Source organism: Haliotis asinina, chromosome 10, assembly GCF_037392515.1.
Source record: "Haliotis asinina isolate JCU_RB_2024 chromosome 10, JCU_Hal_asi_v2, whole genome shotgun sequence".
Lineage (NCBI taxonomy): Eukaryota > Metazoa > Mollusca > Gastropoda > Lepetellida > Haliotidae > Haliotis > Haliotis asinina.
Window position 1 is genome coordinate 1761355 of NC_090289.1, and position 16896 is coordinate 1778250.

Consider the following 16896-nt stretch of genomic DNA (forward strand, 5'->3'; position numbering starts at 1 on the left):
TTACTGCCTACACAGATACACTGTAACGTTATATTATTGCCTACACAGATACATTGTAACGTTATATTACTGCCTACACAGATACATTGTAACGTTATATTATTGCCTACACAGATACATTGTAACGTTATATTATTGCCTACACAGATACATTGTAACGTTATATTATTGCCTACACAGATACATTGTAACGTTATATTACTGCCTACACAGATACACTGTAACGTTATATTATTGCCTACACAGATACACTGTAACGTTATATTATTGCCTACACAGATACATTGTAACGTTATATTATTGCCTACACAGATACACTGTAACGTTATATTATTGCCTACACAGATACATTGTAACGTTATATTACTGCCTACACAGATACATTGTAACGTTATATTATTGCCTACACAGATACATTGTAACGTTATATTACTGCCTACAGATACATTGTAACGTTATATTACTGCCTACACAGATACATTGTAACGTTATATTACTGCCTACACAGATACATTGTAACGTTATATTACTGCCTACACAGATACATTGTGACGTTACATTACTGCCTACACTGATACACCGTAACGTTACATTACCGCCTACAACGGATACATTGAACTGTTGTAATACCGCCTGTTCTCATACGCAGTACCATTTACAGTGGTTCACCTTTGCCCCCACAAATATATTACCAAAGGGCACATAACCCGTGTCATTTGGTCATGTGACTGCTGATAAGACAATGATTCACAATAGGGCTTGTTGACCAGCAAGATAGCACGTCCAGTCTGACTATAATGTAAACACCGACATTTGAATCCCGCATACATGCAGCCGACCTCTTTGACCAGCCAACAAAGACATACATGACGTAATCGACGTACTCAGTACCCGCTTGAGACACGAGTTGGGATATAGGGAACAATAGCAAACAACATGGATGTTACCGGAAATATTACCTTGTTCATGTTTGTGGTGTGTTCAGGTAAGTAGGGTTGTTACACATGTCCCGTAAAATATGTATATCTTTGCTGTCATTTTGTACCAATACTTTTTCCTTTCTATGTCGATTTTTTTAGAATTCATACACGTAAATGTATAGCACTGACTTGAATTGACTGTTGGCAAAATGGCAGTCATGTTCAAATTTAAACCTGTCAGAGTGTTATCAGGGCATACCAGAGTTGCTGAGCCAGGCAACGCCAGCTACAACTCCTGCCGTAGTTACCCTAAATGATCACATTCCTGCTGATGGTATTTACCTATTCGCTTATACGTGTTTTCAACATTATTTTCAACAATTCATATGTTGAAACATTGTGATGGGATTACTTCTGACAAAACAAGACCAACGGGACTCTCCAACGCTCTTTCCAAGCGCTGCTTACTCCCCAAACAAGGAAAATGAAATGTTTTCCCCTCGACTTCTATAGCAAGGTTATATTTTTTAAAAATCACCAAGGCTGTCAACAGCCATTACATGCACACATGGGTACAGTGTAACATTTTAGCTACAATAAAAACACAAATTCCGGGTAGTTCAGCTTGCCTATTTTCGAGCACAGAAAATTGAATGTACCAAATGTCACCTACATGAAAATATCTGTGAACACATTTAGTATAAGACATCGTGTCCAAAAACGACAGCACTATATATAACAAATATGGTAAGTTTTAATGACTGAATGGATGTACATTTACGAAACTTCGATAACAGTGTCATCCAATTACAGCTGTCGCATGTCTCTGTCAGGACTGAAGTTTATGTATGATACTCGCTCAGAGACCAACTGACGCTGAACCAAGAACATCAGATTGGGAATTCCTCTCTAAGCTGGGTCCTCCAGCATTTGTATATCGCTCCCTGGCTTCCTTTCCGATCTACTCACTGTTTTGGGATGTGGAAAGCGTTATGTCGTTTCTATTTAGTTCCTTTCATTTCCATATACATCAGGGTGTGGGGGTTATATACGTGTATGTATGAGACATGTAGAGCAGGGTGTCGGAGTTATACACGGATATGTGTGAGACATATATACCAGGGTGTCGGGGGTTATACACGGGTATGTATGAGACATCAAGAGCAGGGTGTCGGGGTTATACACGGGTATGTGTGAGACATATAGATCAGGGTGATGGGGTTATATACGCGTATGTGTGAGACATATAGATCAGGGTGTCGGGGTTATACACGGGTATGTGTGAGACATATAGATCAGGCTGTCGGGGTTATACACGGGTGTGTGTGAGACATATAGATCAGGGTGTCGGGGTTATACACGGGTGTGTGTGAGACATGTAGATCAGGGTGTCGGGGTTATACACGGGTGTATGTGAGACATATAGATCAGGGTGTCGGGGTTATACACGTGTGTGTGTGAGACATGTAGATCAGGGTGTCGGGGTGTATAGGCTGGCACGACGAGGCATAATAGAAGCTCACACACTCACTAATACCATCGTCTAGGTTACAATATACCACGTGCAATTATGTACCTTTCAAGTTACCCCAAATGCACTACACGTGAAGATCCGGGTTAGAGTAAGCAACTCATGCTTATCTTAAGATGCGAGTAACTGGATCGCACGACCAGGTTCGCTGACGTAGTTGACACGTCACGTGTAATCGCATCGGTTATTTACAGACGACTAGACTAGGGCTTAGTCCCTGAATATATACACCTGGACTACCCCATCCCCACCCATGTTACCACCTCAAAAATGTAGCGTCAGTATTTTGTGTATCCACCACGTGCTCGGATGACAGCTTGCACTCTTCTCCTCATACTGCTGGTAAACCTCCTGATGCGATCACGTGGCAATCGCTGCCATTCATCATGTAAAGCAAATTCCAGTTGTGCAGGATTCTGTACAGGAGGTTGCCGCAACCTCACACGACGTCCAAGAAAGTCCCAGATATGCTCTAAAGGGTTCAAATCCGGGCTCATAGCTGGCCATGGTAATGTGGTGTTAGCCTCATTCTGAAGATATGCCGTCACTGCACGTGAACGATGTGGCCTGGCATTGTCATCCATGAATAATGGGCGTGTAGCCAACGGATGATTATCAAAATGAGGCACAACAGCTGGACGGAGAATATCCTGGATGTACTGTTCACCATTGAGATTTCCATGGACAATCACCATTTGCAATTTACAGTCATGGGACAGGCAACCCCAGACCATAACTGATCCTCCACCATACGGAACAGTAGGATGAACATTTCTGGGCACGTAAGCTGTGTTTCTATGCCTCCAGACTCTCATGCGACCATCTGTGACGTGGAGGAGGAACCTGCTCTCGTCTGACCAGTGAACCCTCCTCCATGACCTCAAGTTCCACTTTTGACGAGCCTTACACCACTGCAGGCGATGTCGTTTAAGACGATCAGATAGAGCAGGACGTTGATTACTCTTCTGGACCTCATACCAAGTGCCCTAAGGTGTCTTCTGACTGTTCTGATGGATAGAGGTATGTGGGGTAACCATAAGTGTTTCAAAAACGTACTTGTTGCAAAGGGTTCTCACCTTGCCAGAGGTGCCAGATTGCGGTCATTTCGAGGTGTTGTCTTTCTGGGTTGTCCAGACCTTGGACGATCTTTCACATGTCCAGTAGCTTGATGTTTTCGAACAAGCCGACTGATTACTGAGTGACAATACCCCAGTTGTATTACTGTGACAATACCCCAGGCTTTGAAGGACATGCCTGTTGCGTGCATGCCAACAATCTGCCACCTCAGGGCTTCAGAAAGTCTTCTCCTTGCCATTTTGATTTTTATCACATTGAGGAAGTAACAGATTTCTTTCCTTGTACACAGAAAGTGTATCACAGAGAGAAAGTGGATTTTGAGAAACATGAGGGCTGCATGCTTCATATGCCCAAAGCATGCTTTGCGCGGAAAGCAAAGGAACTTAATGACCTTTTTAGACTACTAGAGATGTGTCCTTACACAGACATATGATAGATTTGTAACTTTATCTAACAATTGTGTTTTTATCATGATATATATTAGGGGGTGCTTAATTAAAGTCCAGGTGTATATATAATTTTGGTAGTAACAAACAAACCCATGTTTGTAAACCCAGGGATACCAGAGATTCAGCACCTGAGGAAATCAAGACTTGCATCATGTAAGGCTTTAGCTTGGCACTGGGCAAAAAAATGTGGTTCAGGGACTGTAAGACAGACTAATCGCCGACATGGGAATTTTGCTGTGTGCGGCGTTAAACAACCAACCAATGGACCCTACCACCCCAAACCTCTTGCTAACTGTACGAACATACGAACGAATGAACAAACTGATAAATAAATGCAAAAAGAGGATGGATGCACATAGACAGAATGAAGGCATAAAACGCTGTTCAAATGAAATGTTCCTCTTTCTCTTGTAGCACTGCTGCAGAGCCAAGCCTTTAACCTTTTCGACCATGTGACGTGTCCCATTCCTCAGCTGAAGAGCAAGCTGGACACGTGTACCCCTCGTTACGAACAGCCCGTCAACGTGTTCCTGCCGCCGTCGCTGGTGGGTGACGGTGTGGTGGGGCCTCAAACCCTGGTGTCCAGCACTGGAGTCGACTACCAGCAGTTGTTCCTGCAGGTGGATGCTTACAAGTGTCGCAATGAGTACGTCCGTCCTGCATGCTCAGCTATGCACGGTCATAGACTTACAGAGTCGTATACTTTAACACAGACTTACAGTGTCCTATACTGTAACACAGACTTACAGCGGCCGGATATTTTAATTCTGTCTTACAAAGTACTATATTATACCATAGACTGTCTAGTGAAACCCACGTGCGAAACTAATCCTATGATATCGGGGGTTTTCCTACACACAGGATCCCTGAATCCTGATATGTGTAACGCTGTAATGCTAACTTTTCTTTGAATCTGGTGTTATGTTCAGCTAATATTCACATTCAATACGTGAATAACGAGTGAAAAACATTACAGAATTTACAATCTTTAAATTCTCAACAATTCCTGGTCCTACTATATATAGGCCATACCATATCCGAGTCCCGTAATGGGATTCGAACCACTTTTTACTGATCCCAGGTCGGACGCCTTGTTCACATGACCAACATGAGGTTGAGTTCTTCAGAGTTCTGAAGGTGACATGTAAATGTGCCTCTACCGGTGAGTCGTGTCAGAGCATTATTATACAGACGTCACCCACAAGGAGAGGGAGAGAACACACAGAGCAAAAAATGTAGGTGATCTATATTCATGTTTCCTTCGATGACTGTCCCAGTGTGAGAGAAAGTCGTCTGCTTATATCCTCCCAATAAAATGTTTTGACTCACTTAAAGCACTCACTATACGTTATGTATATACGCATGGTTGCATCGAAGATGTACTTCCCCACTAACGTGGGGTAACCAACTGCAAATCTTAAGTAGATAAAAATTGCTATAAAACATGTGCAAATGTCGTGCATGTGGCCAGCTGCGGTTTGGTGTCAATTTCTCCTATGAATTTGTCTTTTTAACGGAGTTTAATCATTTCTTGAACTCGATGACAACAATCTTTTCAAGGTTACAAATTTGTTGTACAATACAACTGTTCATGTGGCACGGTAAGCAGTGCCTTTAAACAGAATATAATAGTTTGCAAAATCTAGTTTAGAACAGTTGACAGAAGTGACTACATTTGTGTTAGTGAGTCTAAACGTTTGATGAGTAGTATGTTTGGTCGACTAACAAACTCTGGATTTGGGAGCAGGCAGCGTCTGAAGCGAGCTGCCCAAGTGGACTGTCGCTACGCTGTTATGAGCCAATGTGTGGACCCTGCCTATCGCTCCTTCCTGCCGTACCTGTCAAGGATAAAAGAGGGTATGGAGTATGTCTGTGACCATATTGCCAGTAAGTACATCACCTCACCTGTACTGATACACAATTTCCCCGTACCGTGCAACCTGTTAAATACCCCGTGCATCGTTTATCTGTACCTTACCTGTACCGAACATACCCGTACCTGCACTGACCACACCTTTACCTGTACCCACCACACCTTTACCTGTACCCACCACACCTTCACCTGTACCCACCATCTCTTTACCTGTACCCACCATCTCTTTACCTGTGCCCACATCTCTTTACCTCTACCTACCATCTCTTTACCTGTAACCACCACACCTTCACCTGTACCCACCATCTCTTTACCTGTACCCACCACACCTTTACCTGTACCCACCATCTCTTTACCTGTACCCACCATCTCTTTACCTGTACCGACCGTCTCTCTACCTGTACCCACCATCTCTTTACCTGTACCCACCATCTCTTTACCTGTGCCCACATCTCTTCACCTGTGCCCACATCTCTTCACCAGTACCCACCATCTCTTTACCTGTACCCACCATATCTTTACCTGTGCCCACATCTCTTTACCTGTACCCACCACACCATTACCTGTACCCACCATCTCTTTACCTGTACCCACCATCTCTTTACCTGTGCCCACATCTCTTTACCTGTGCCCACATCTCTTCACCAGTACCCACCATCTCTTTACCTGTACCCACCATCTCTTTACCTGTACCCACCATCTCTTTACCTGTACCCACCATATCTTTACCTGTGCCCACATCTCTTTACCTGTACCCACCACACCATTACCTGTGCCCACCATCTCTTTACCTGTACCGACGTTCTCCTTACCTGTACCCACCATCTCTTTACCTCTACCGACAATCTCTTTACCTGTACCCAACACACCTTTACCTGTACCGACCATCTCTTTACCTATACCCACCACGCCTTTACCTATACCCACCACGCCTTTACCTGTACCCACCACATCTTTACCTGTACCCACCATCTCTTTACCTGTACTGACCATCTCTTTACCTGTACCGACCGTCTCTCTACCTGTACCCACCACACCTTTACTTGTACCCACCATCTCTTTACCTATACCTACCACATCTTTACCTGTACCAACAATCTCTTTACCTGTACCGACCATCTCTTTACCTGTACCCACCATCTCTTTACCTGTACCCACCATCTCTTTACCTGTACTCACCACACCTTTACCTGTACCCACCATCTCTTTACCTATACCGAACACACCTTTAGCTGTACCAACAATATCTTTACCTGTACCCACCATCTCTTTACCTGTACCCACCACACCTTTACCTGTACCCACCATCTCTTTACCTGTACCCACCATCTCTTTACCTGTACCGACCGTCTCTCTACCTGTACCCACCATCTCTTTACCTGTACCCACCATCTCTTTACCTGTGCCCACATCTCTTTACCTGTGCCCACATCTCTTCACCAGTACCCACCATCTCTTTACCTGTACCCACCATCTCTTTACCTGTACCCACCATATCTTTACCTGTGCCCACATCTCTTTACCTGTACCCACCACACCATTACCTGTACCCACCATCTCTTTACCTGTACCCACCATCTCTTTACCTGTGCCCACATCTCTTTACCTGTGCCCACATCTCTTCACCAGTACCCACCATCTCTTTACCTGTACCCACCATCTCTTTACCTGTACCCACCATCTCTTTACCTGTACCCACCATCTCTTTACCTGTGCCCACATCTCTTTACCTGTACCCACCACACCATTACCTGTGCCCACCATCTCTTTACCTGTACCGACGTTCTCCTTACCTGTACCCACCATCTCTTTACCTCTACCGACAATCTCTTTACCTGTCCCCAACACACCTTTACCTGTACCGACCATCTCTTTACCTATACCCACCACGCCTTTACCTATACCCACCACGCCTTTACCTGTACCCACCACATCTTTACCTGTACCCACCATCTCTTTACCTGTACTGACCATCTCTTTACCTGTACCGACCGTCTCTCTACCTGTACCCACCACACCTTTACTTGTACCCACCATCTCTTTACCTATACCTACCACATCTTTACCTGTACCAACAATCTCTTTACCTGTACCGACCATCTCTTTACCTGTACCCACCATCTCTTTACCTGTACCCACCATCTCTTTACCTGTACTCACCACACCTTTACCTGTACCCACCATCTCTTTACCTATACCGAACACACCTTTAGCTGTACCAACAATATCTTTACCTGCACCCACAATCTCTTTACCTGTACCGACCATCTCTTTACCTGTACCCACCATCTCTTTACCTGTACCGACCATTTCTTGACCTGTACTGACCATCTTTTTACCTGTACCCACCACACCTTTACTTGTCAAGAAATGATTAAGATCTAATAAATTGTCAGTAAGTGATTATCGAGGAATCAACCATGCTTATAAACATTGCCGACTTAATCGATCAAGAAGTCTATGAAAAGAACAGTAGCTGTACCTATAAGAGCGCAGAGAAGTGACGATGCCTTGTCTTTCTTTCTCTAGTTGACTTGCATTTTTATCTTCTTGGAAAGTTGCGATACCTGCATGCCTCTTCATTATCATTCTGTTATCATTTTATCTACCAGGTTCTCACTCTGTTGTTCCTTGCTCTCCCTCTATCCTCCGATAATACGTTGCAACGTTTCCTACCAGGTATTGATGCCCTGTGTGAGACGGGGAAGCTGAGTCAGGTTACGGGATGCGTCAAGCGCAAAGACCAAATAACCTACACAGAAAACGAGGACTTCTACGTGCAAGACCGGATGTGCAGGTCAGGAACCGTCTCCTTACCCTTTTGTATCATTAACACCAACATTGATCAACTTACCACTACTACTAGCATGGTGTTCCTGGTGGAGTATAGAACAGGTGGTAGAAATGTTAACTGGGGAATGACTGGTATCTAACTGGGTTCGTTATAGAACTAGAACCACCATACAGTGACAGAGGAGAGCAGGACATTTTGCGCTGACAGCGACATACTGGGGACATTAGGGGACTGATATAGTAGAAGATATCATAGAGACAGATGATGTCGGCGGACGAATAAGACTGTCAGGCAAACGCTGTGGGTGATGCAGAGATGTGTTACTGGATGAACCGTACTCAATACTTGGCACCGAAAATATTCTGACCTAATGATTTTTTTTTTATTTACATGTACTTGGCCTGTGATCTATCACGTTTAACCATTGAGTAAAGTGTCTCCAGTTACTGGTGTTTTGTTACAGGACGTTTGAGTACGCCCGTCAGTGTGTCGTCAGTTCTCTTACGGAATGTGGACAAATTGATGTCGACCTTCACAGTCGAGCCATGGACTATTTCGCGCCATCGTTTTGTGGCGCTGCCCATCACGTGACATCGCTGGCAGCCATATTGCTTTTCTCCGGACTATCTCACATACTGAACAAGATCCTTCTGCGGTAAAGCCAGCAACTGTTGCCACGTGCGCCATGGAAGCAGGGGAGGCGGTTCATGTATGTGTAGAAATGTATGTCTCAAGCAAACTAGTTGATTCGTGATCATAAGAGTTTCTTAAATTCGTAAATTCATAATGTTTTTTTTTTTCTTTCAGTGATACGATTTTACCGCTTAAATTCAAGAGTAATATAACAATCTCGAATCCACTCCGTTCCAACAGATCACCTCAGTAAATCATGCCAATGATGTTGGAAACGAACACATTATTCTCTCACAGAAGGCTGTGTAAGAGGTCAGGAACAGACCTTATGGGATGATTTGCAAATTCCTTACACGTGTATTTGAGCTACACCTTTTTACCATAAGTGAAAACCAAATATTAACGGAATGAAGCACATGCTGTAAATTTCGGTTCCAAAGTCTATGGGAAAGACACTGAGCTTTGCTAAAATGTTCAAGATCTAAAACGACACTTTATTGAATAGCTATATGATATTCTTCGATTTGCTTGGATGAAAATATCTGCCCACACAATCTGGGTGTTACATGAGATTGTTTACAGAGATACTACAGGAATCACGTTGTAAAAGTGTGTCATCCGACCTTCTTGTTGTAAATACATTTTTGTAATAAAACATATTTCCTGTTAGTTTGTACGGGTTGGTTTGTTAATGCGCCGTGAGGAATGTAGTACATGTTGAGCGTTGAGGAAAGCTCTCCAACATATAACAAATAAGAAGAATGTTTTATTTTTTACACAACATACGCACTCGCCCAGGGCATGACGTTTGATGTCATCCTAACCTGTTCATTTTTCATTCTGTTCTGGTGGTTTAAAGAGCCTTAAAGGTATGGTAAAGGTTTGGTGGGTATAGGTAAAGAGATGGTCGGTACAGGTAACGAGCCTGTGCTTAGTGAAGTCACACCACAATGTATGGTATGGATTAGTGAAGTAACACCATGACGTATGGCATGGATTAGTGAAGTAACACCACGACGTATGGTATGGATTAGTGAAGTAACACCACGACGTATGGTATGGATTAGTGAAGTAACACCACGACGTATGGTATGGATTAGTGAAGTAACACCACGACGTATGGTATGGATTAGTGAAGTAACACCACGACGTATGGTATGGATTAGTGAAGTAACACCACGACGTATGGTATGGATTAGTGAAGTAACACCACGACGTATGGTATGGATTAGTGAAGTAACACCACGACGTATGGTATGGATTAGTGAAGTAACACAATGACGTATGGTATGGATTAGTGAAGTAACACCACGATGTATGGTATGGATTAGTGAAGTAATAACGACGTATGGTATGGATTAGTGAAGTAACACCACGACGTATGGTATGGATTAGTGAAGTAACACCACGACGTATGGTATGGATTAGTGAAGTAACACCACGATGTATGGTATGGATTAGTGAAGTAATAACGACGTCTGGTATGGATTAGTGGAGTAACACCACGAAGTATGGTATGGATTAGTCGAGTAACACCACGAAGTATGGTATGGATTAGTGGAGTAACACCACGCACGACGTATGGTATGGATTGGTGAAGTGGATTAAAGCATCAAACAACCACTTTTAACCTAGTTGGATGATATGCTGTCTTATTACCCTACAAACCGACATGAACGTGAACCCACGCGTTATCACATGACATATGTTTGCATCTTGATTCAACAATTCTTATACAAAGTCATTTCTGCAAAAAGGTAGGGGATATTCCATTTTGGGAGCATGCCACTAGCCAACGCCAATGAGAAAAAGTAATACATATCTATACAGATAAAACATTTCCAAAGGAATGGAAGAAATTGTCACATTTTCCGTAAAAGTCTCTTCATCGTCTGTTTCCTCCTTGGCTTCATCATTTGCACTTTATTAATCTTGGAAATCCAATATTCCCTACTTTTTCATGGTATATCATCATGCGACCTGACCACATACGAGAGTGCTATCAAGGATCTAGAAGGCTCCAGCAGTACCAGTCGAGGTAGGAATCCTTGGAGGCGTCAGTATAAATGTATGTAAAATCTTCATATCGTAACTCCTCAGAAACTGCTTATTTTAATGCGTGTCCATCTTAACGGTGGAACGTTGTTCCCGATAAATTCCTGCCTTATTGAGGATAAAGGGACAGCATGTTAGAATTTGTATACATACTTATCTACTGACTTGAAGTGATACAACTCCACGTTGTGATGCCAATTTCTGAATGTTTACCAGTCACACATGCCACACTCAATACAGACAATAAATGTACCCGTGACTGAATGATTGTGGTCCTAAGTGTTTATTTTCATGGAATATTTAAGGTATACATGTTGACGTCTGAGAAACCGGGGCATGTCAGAACGCTCAAGCTGTAATGAAACCAACAACAATGTGCACTCCCCCATTTATATGACGAAGTGCAAACCAGGTGCACGTCTTACTGTGTAAGAGTGCGAGTGTAGTTTTTCCCGCGTTTAGCAATATTCCACGACACCAGAAGGAAACCAGAAAATGGGCTTCACACATAGTACCCATGTGGGGAATAGAACCCGGGTCTTAGGCTGACGAAGGAACGCTGGACTTCACTGCTACCCCACTGACTCCTCAAGGTTAAGCTGAGACTAGAGTTGTTACAAACACTCCAGGCAGTGGATGTTCTAAGAGATATAGACTGAAGGTCATGTGTAACCCGCTTCAATAGAAATAACGCTGTTACAGAGGCTACAAAGATGGGACATGTTTTGGAATGCAAGTCTCTGATCACACTCCTGTGATACAAACATAAAATCTGAACATCCAATCAATCTGAAAATCTGAAAATCTGCACTGACCACACCTTTACCTGTACCCACCACACCTTTACCTGTACCCACCACACCTTCACCTGTACCCACCATCTCTTTACCTGTACCCACCATCTCTTTACCTGTGCCCACATCTCTTTACCTCTACCTACCATCTCTTTACCTGTAACCACCACACCTTCACCTGTACCCACCATCTCTTTACCTGTACCCACCACACCTTTACCTGTACCCACCATCTCTTTACCTGTACCCACCATCTCTTTACCTGTACCGACCGTCTCTCTACCTGTACCCACCATCTCTTTACCTGTACCCACCATCTCTTTACCTGTGCCCACATCTCTTCACCTGTGCCCACATCTCTTCACCAGTACCCACCATCTCTTTACCTGTACCCACCATATCTTTACCTGTGCCCACATCTCTTTACCTGTACCCACCACACCATTACCTGTACCCACCATCTCTTTACCTGTACCCACCATCTCTTTACCTGTGCCCACATCTCTTTACCTGTGCCCACATCTCTTCACCAGTACCCACCATCTCTTTACCTGTACCCACCATCTCTTTACCTGTACCCACCATCTCTTTACCTGTACCCACCATATCTTTACCTGTGCCCACATCTCTTTACCTGTACCCACCACACCATTACCTGTGCCCACCATCTCTTTACCTGTACCGACGTTCTCCTTACCTGTACCCACCATCTCTTTACCTCTACCGACAATCTCTTTACCTGTACCCAACACACCTTTACCTGTACCGACCATCTCTTTACCTATACCCACCACGCCTTTACCTATACCCACCACGCCTTTACCTGTACCCACCACATCTTTACCTGTACCCACCATCTCTTTACCTGTACTGACCATCTCTTTACCTGTACCGACCGTCTCTCTACCTGTACCCACCACACCTTTACTTGTACCCACCATCTCTTTACCTATACCTACCACATCTTTACCTGTACCAACAATCTCTTTACCTGTACCGACCATCTCTTTACCTGTACCCACCATCTCTTTACCTGTACCCACCATCTCTTTACCTGTACTCACCACACCTTTACCTGTACCCACCATCTCTTTACCTATACCGAACACACCTTTAGCTGTACCAACAATATCTTTACCTGTACCCACCATCTCTTTACCTGTACCCACCACACCTTTACCTGTACCCACCATCTCTTTACCTGTACCCACCATCTCTTTACCTGTACCGACCGTCTCTCTACCTGTACCCACCATCTCTTTACCTGTACCCACCATCTCTTTACCTGTGCCCACATCTCTTTACCTGTGCCCACATCTCTTCACCAGTACCCACCATCTCTTTACCTGTACCCACCATCTCTTTACCTGTACCCACCATATCTTTACCTGTGCCCACATCTCTTTACCTGTACCCACCACACCATTACCTGTACCCACCATCTCTTTACCTGTACCCACCATCTCTTTACCTGTGCCCACATCTCTTTACCTGTGCCCACATCTCTTCACCAGTACCCACCATCTCTTTACCTGTACCCACCATCTCTTTACCTGTACCCACCATCTCTTTACCTGTACCCACCATCTCTTTACCTGTGCCCACATCTCTTTACCTGTACCCACCACACCATTACCTGTGCCCACCATCTCTTTACCTGTACCGACGTTCTCCTTACCTGTACCCACCATCTCTTTACCTCTACCGACAATCTCTTTACCTGTCCCCAACACACCTTTACCTGTACCGACCATCTCTTTACCTATACCCACCACGCCTTTACCTATACCCACCACGCCTTTACCTGTACCCACCACATCTTTACCTGTACCCACCATCTCTTTACCTGTACTGACCATCTCTTTACCTGTACCGACCGTCTCTCTACCTGTACCCACCACACCTTTACTTGTACCCACCATCTCTTTACCTATACCTACCACATCTTTACCTGTACCAACAATCTCTTTACCTGTACCGACCATCTCTTTACCTGTACCCACCATCTCTTTACCTGTACCCACCATCTCTTTACCTGTACTCACCACACCTTTACCTGTACCCACCATCTCTTTACCTATACCGAACACACCTTTAGCTGTACCAACAATATCTTTACCTGCACCCACAATCTCTTTACCTGTACCGACCATCTCTTTACCTGTACCCACCATCTCTTTACCTGTACCGACCATTTCTTGACCTGTACTGACCATCTTTTTACCTGTACCCACCACACCTTTACTTGTCAAGAAATGATTAAGATCTAATAAATTGTCAGTAAGTGATTATCGAGGAATCAACCATGCTTATAAACATTGCCGACTTAATCGATCAAGAAGTCTATGAAAAGAACAGTAGCTGTACCTATAAGAGCGCAGAGAAGTGACGATGCCTTGTCTTTCTTTCTCTAGTTGACTTGCATTTTTATCTTCTTGGAAAGTTGCGATACCTGCATGCCTCTTCATTATCATTCTGTTATCATTTTATCTACCAGGTTCTCACTCTGTTGTTCCTTGCTCTCCCTCTATCCTCCGATAATACGTTGCAACGTTTCCTACCAGGTATTGATGCCCTGTGTGAGACGGGGAAGCTGAGTCAGGTTACGGGATGCGTCAAGCGCAAAGACCAAATAACCTACACAGAAAACGAGGACTTCTACGTGCAAGACCGGATGTGCAGGTCAGGAACCGTCTCCTTACCCTTTTGTATCATTAACACCAACATTGATCAACTTACCACTACTACTAGCATGGTGTTCCTGGTGGAGTATAGAACAGGTGGTAGAAATGTTAACTGGGGAATGACTGGTATCTAACTGGGTTCGTTATAGAACTAGAACCACCATACAGTGACAGAGGAGAGCAGGACATTTTGCGCTGACAGCGACATACTGGGGACATTAGGGGACTGATATAGTAGAAGATATCATAGAGACAGATGATGTCGGCGGACGAATAAGACTGTCAGGCAAACGCTGTGGGTGATGCAGAGATGTGTTACTGGATGAACCGTACTCAATACTTGGCACCGAAAATATTCTGACCTAATGATTTTTTTTTTATTTACATGTACTTGGCCTGTGATCTATCACGTTTAACCATTGAGTAAAGTGTCTCCAGTTACTGGTGTTTTGTTACAGGACGTTTGAGTACGCCCGTCAGTGTGTCGTCAGTTCTCTTACGGAATGTGGACAAATTGATGTCGACCTTCACAGTCGAGCCATGGACTATTTCGCGCCATCGTTTTGTGGCGCTGCCCATCACGTGACATCGCTGGCAGCCATATTGCTTTTCTCCGGACTATCTCACATACTGAACAAGATCCTTCTGCGGTAAAGCCAGCAACTGTTGCCACGTGCGCCATGGAAGCAGGGGAGGCGGTTCATGTATGTGTAGAAATGTATGTCTCAAGCAAACTAGTTGATTCGTGATCATAAGAGTTTCTTAAATTCGTAAATTCATAATGTTTTTTTTTTTCTTTCAGTGATACGATTTTACCGCTTAAATTCAAGAGTAATATAACAATCTCGAATCCACTCCGTTCCAACAGATCACCTCAGTAAATCATGCCAATGATGTTGGAAACGAACACATTATTCTCTCACAGAAGGCTGTGTAAGAGGTCAGGAACAGACCTTATGGGATGATTTGCAAATTCCTTACACGTGTATTTGAGCTACACCTTTTTACCATAAGTGAAAACCAAATATTAACGGAATGAAGCACATGCTGTAAATTTCGGTTCCAAAGTCTATGGGAAAGACACTGAGCTTTGCTAAAATGTTCAAGATCTAAAACGACACTTTATTGAATAGCTATATGATATTCTTCGATTTGCTTGGATGAAAATATCTGCCCACACAATCTGGGTGTTACATGAGATTGTTTACAGAGATACTACAGGAATCACGTTGTAAAAGTGTGTCATCCGACCTTCTTGTTGTAAATACATTTTTGTAATAAAACATATTTCCTGTTAGTTTGTACGGGTTGGTTTGTTAATGCGCCGTGAGGAATGTAGTACATGTTGAGCGTTGAGGAAAGCTCTCCAACATATAACAAATAAGAAGAATGTTTTATTTTTTACACAACATACGCACTCGCCCAGGGCATGACGTTTGATGTCATCCTAACCTGTTCATTTTTCATTCTGTTCTGGTGGTTTAAAGAGCCTTAAAGGTATGGTAAAGGTTTGGTGGGTATAGGTAAAGAGATGGTCGGTACAGGTAACGAGCCTGTGCTTAGTGAAGTCACACCACAATGTATGGTATGGATTAGTGAAGTAACACCATGACGTATGGCATGGATTAGTGAAGTAACACCACGACGTATGGTATGGATTAGTGAAGTAACACCACGACGTATGGTATGGATTAGTGAAGTAACACCACGACGTATGGTATGGATTAGTGAAGTAACACCACGACGTATGGTATGGATTAGTGAAGTAACACCACGACGTATGGTATGGATTAGTGAAGTAACACCACGACGTATGGTATGGATTAGTGAAGTAACACCACGACGTATGGTATGGATTAGTGAAGTAACACAATGACGTATGGTATGGATTAGTGAAGTAACACCACGATGTATGGTATGGATTAGTGAAGTAATAACGACGTATGGTATGGATTAGTGAAGTAACACCACGACGTATGGTATGGATTAGTGAAGTAACACCACGACGTATGGTATGGATTAGTGAAGTAACACCACGATGTATGGTATGGATTAGTGAAGTAATAACGACGTCTGGTATGGATTA

At 43.6% G+C, this 16896-nt stretch overlaps 1 protein-coding gene across 2 annotated transcripts; it reads left to right on the forward strand.

The window, feature by feature from the left end:
- The first annotated feature begins 715 nt into the window (after window positions 1–715).
- On the forward strand, window positions 716–9946 carry LOC137298075 (uncharacterized). 2 transcript variants are annotated; one of them, XM_067830135.1, is made up of 5 exons: window positions 716–985; window positions 4392–4623; window positions 5725–5864; window positions 8530–8647; window positions 9108–9946. In XM_067830135.1, exons 1-5 carry the CDS (start codon window positions 937–939, stop codon window positions 9301–9303), a joined length of 735 nt encoding a protein of 244 aa, XP_067686236.1. In that variant the 5' UTR covers window positions 716–936; the 3' UTR covers window positions 9304–9946. The 2 variants fall into 2 exon arrangements, with proteins under 2 accessions (XP_067686236.1, XP_067686237.1); XM_067830136.1 differs by lacking the exon at window positions 716–985 and adding an exon at window positions 986–3471.
- The last annotated feature ends 6950 nt before the right edge of the window (window positions 9947–16896 follow it).

What these genes read in the sequence shown, in the direction of transcription:
- LOC137298075 (XM_067830135.1), top strand. Translation starts at nt 937, where the DNA reads ATGGATGTTACCGGAAATATTACCTTGTTCATGTTTGTGGTGTGTTCA. An exon ending in GCTTACAAGTGTCGCAATGA is followed by an intron (nt 4,624 to 5,724) that starts GTACGTCCGTCC and finishes ATTTGGGAGCAG; the next exon opens with GCAGCGTCTGAAGCGAGCTG. An exon ending in GTGCAAGACCGGATGTGCAG is followed by an intron (nt 8,648 to 9,107) that starts GTCAGGAACCGT and finishes GTTTTGTTACAG; the next exon opens with GACGTTTGAGTACGCCCGTC.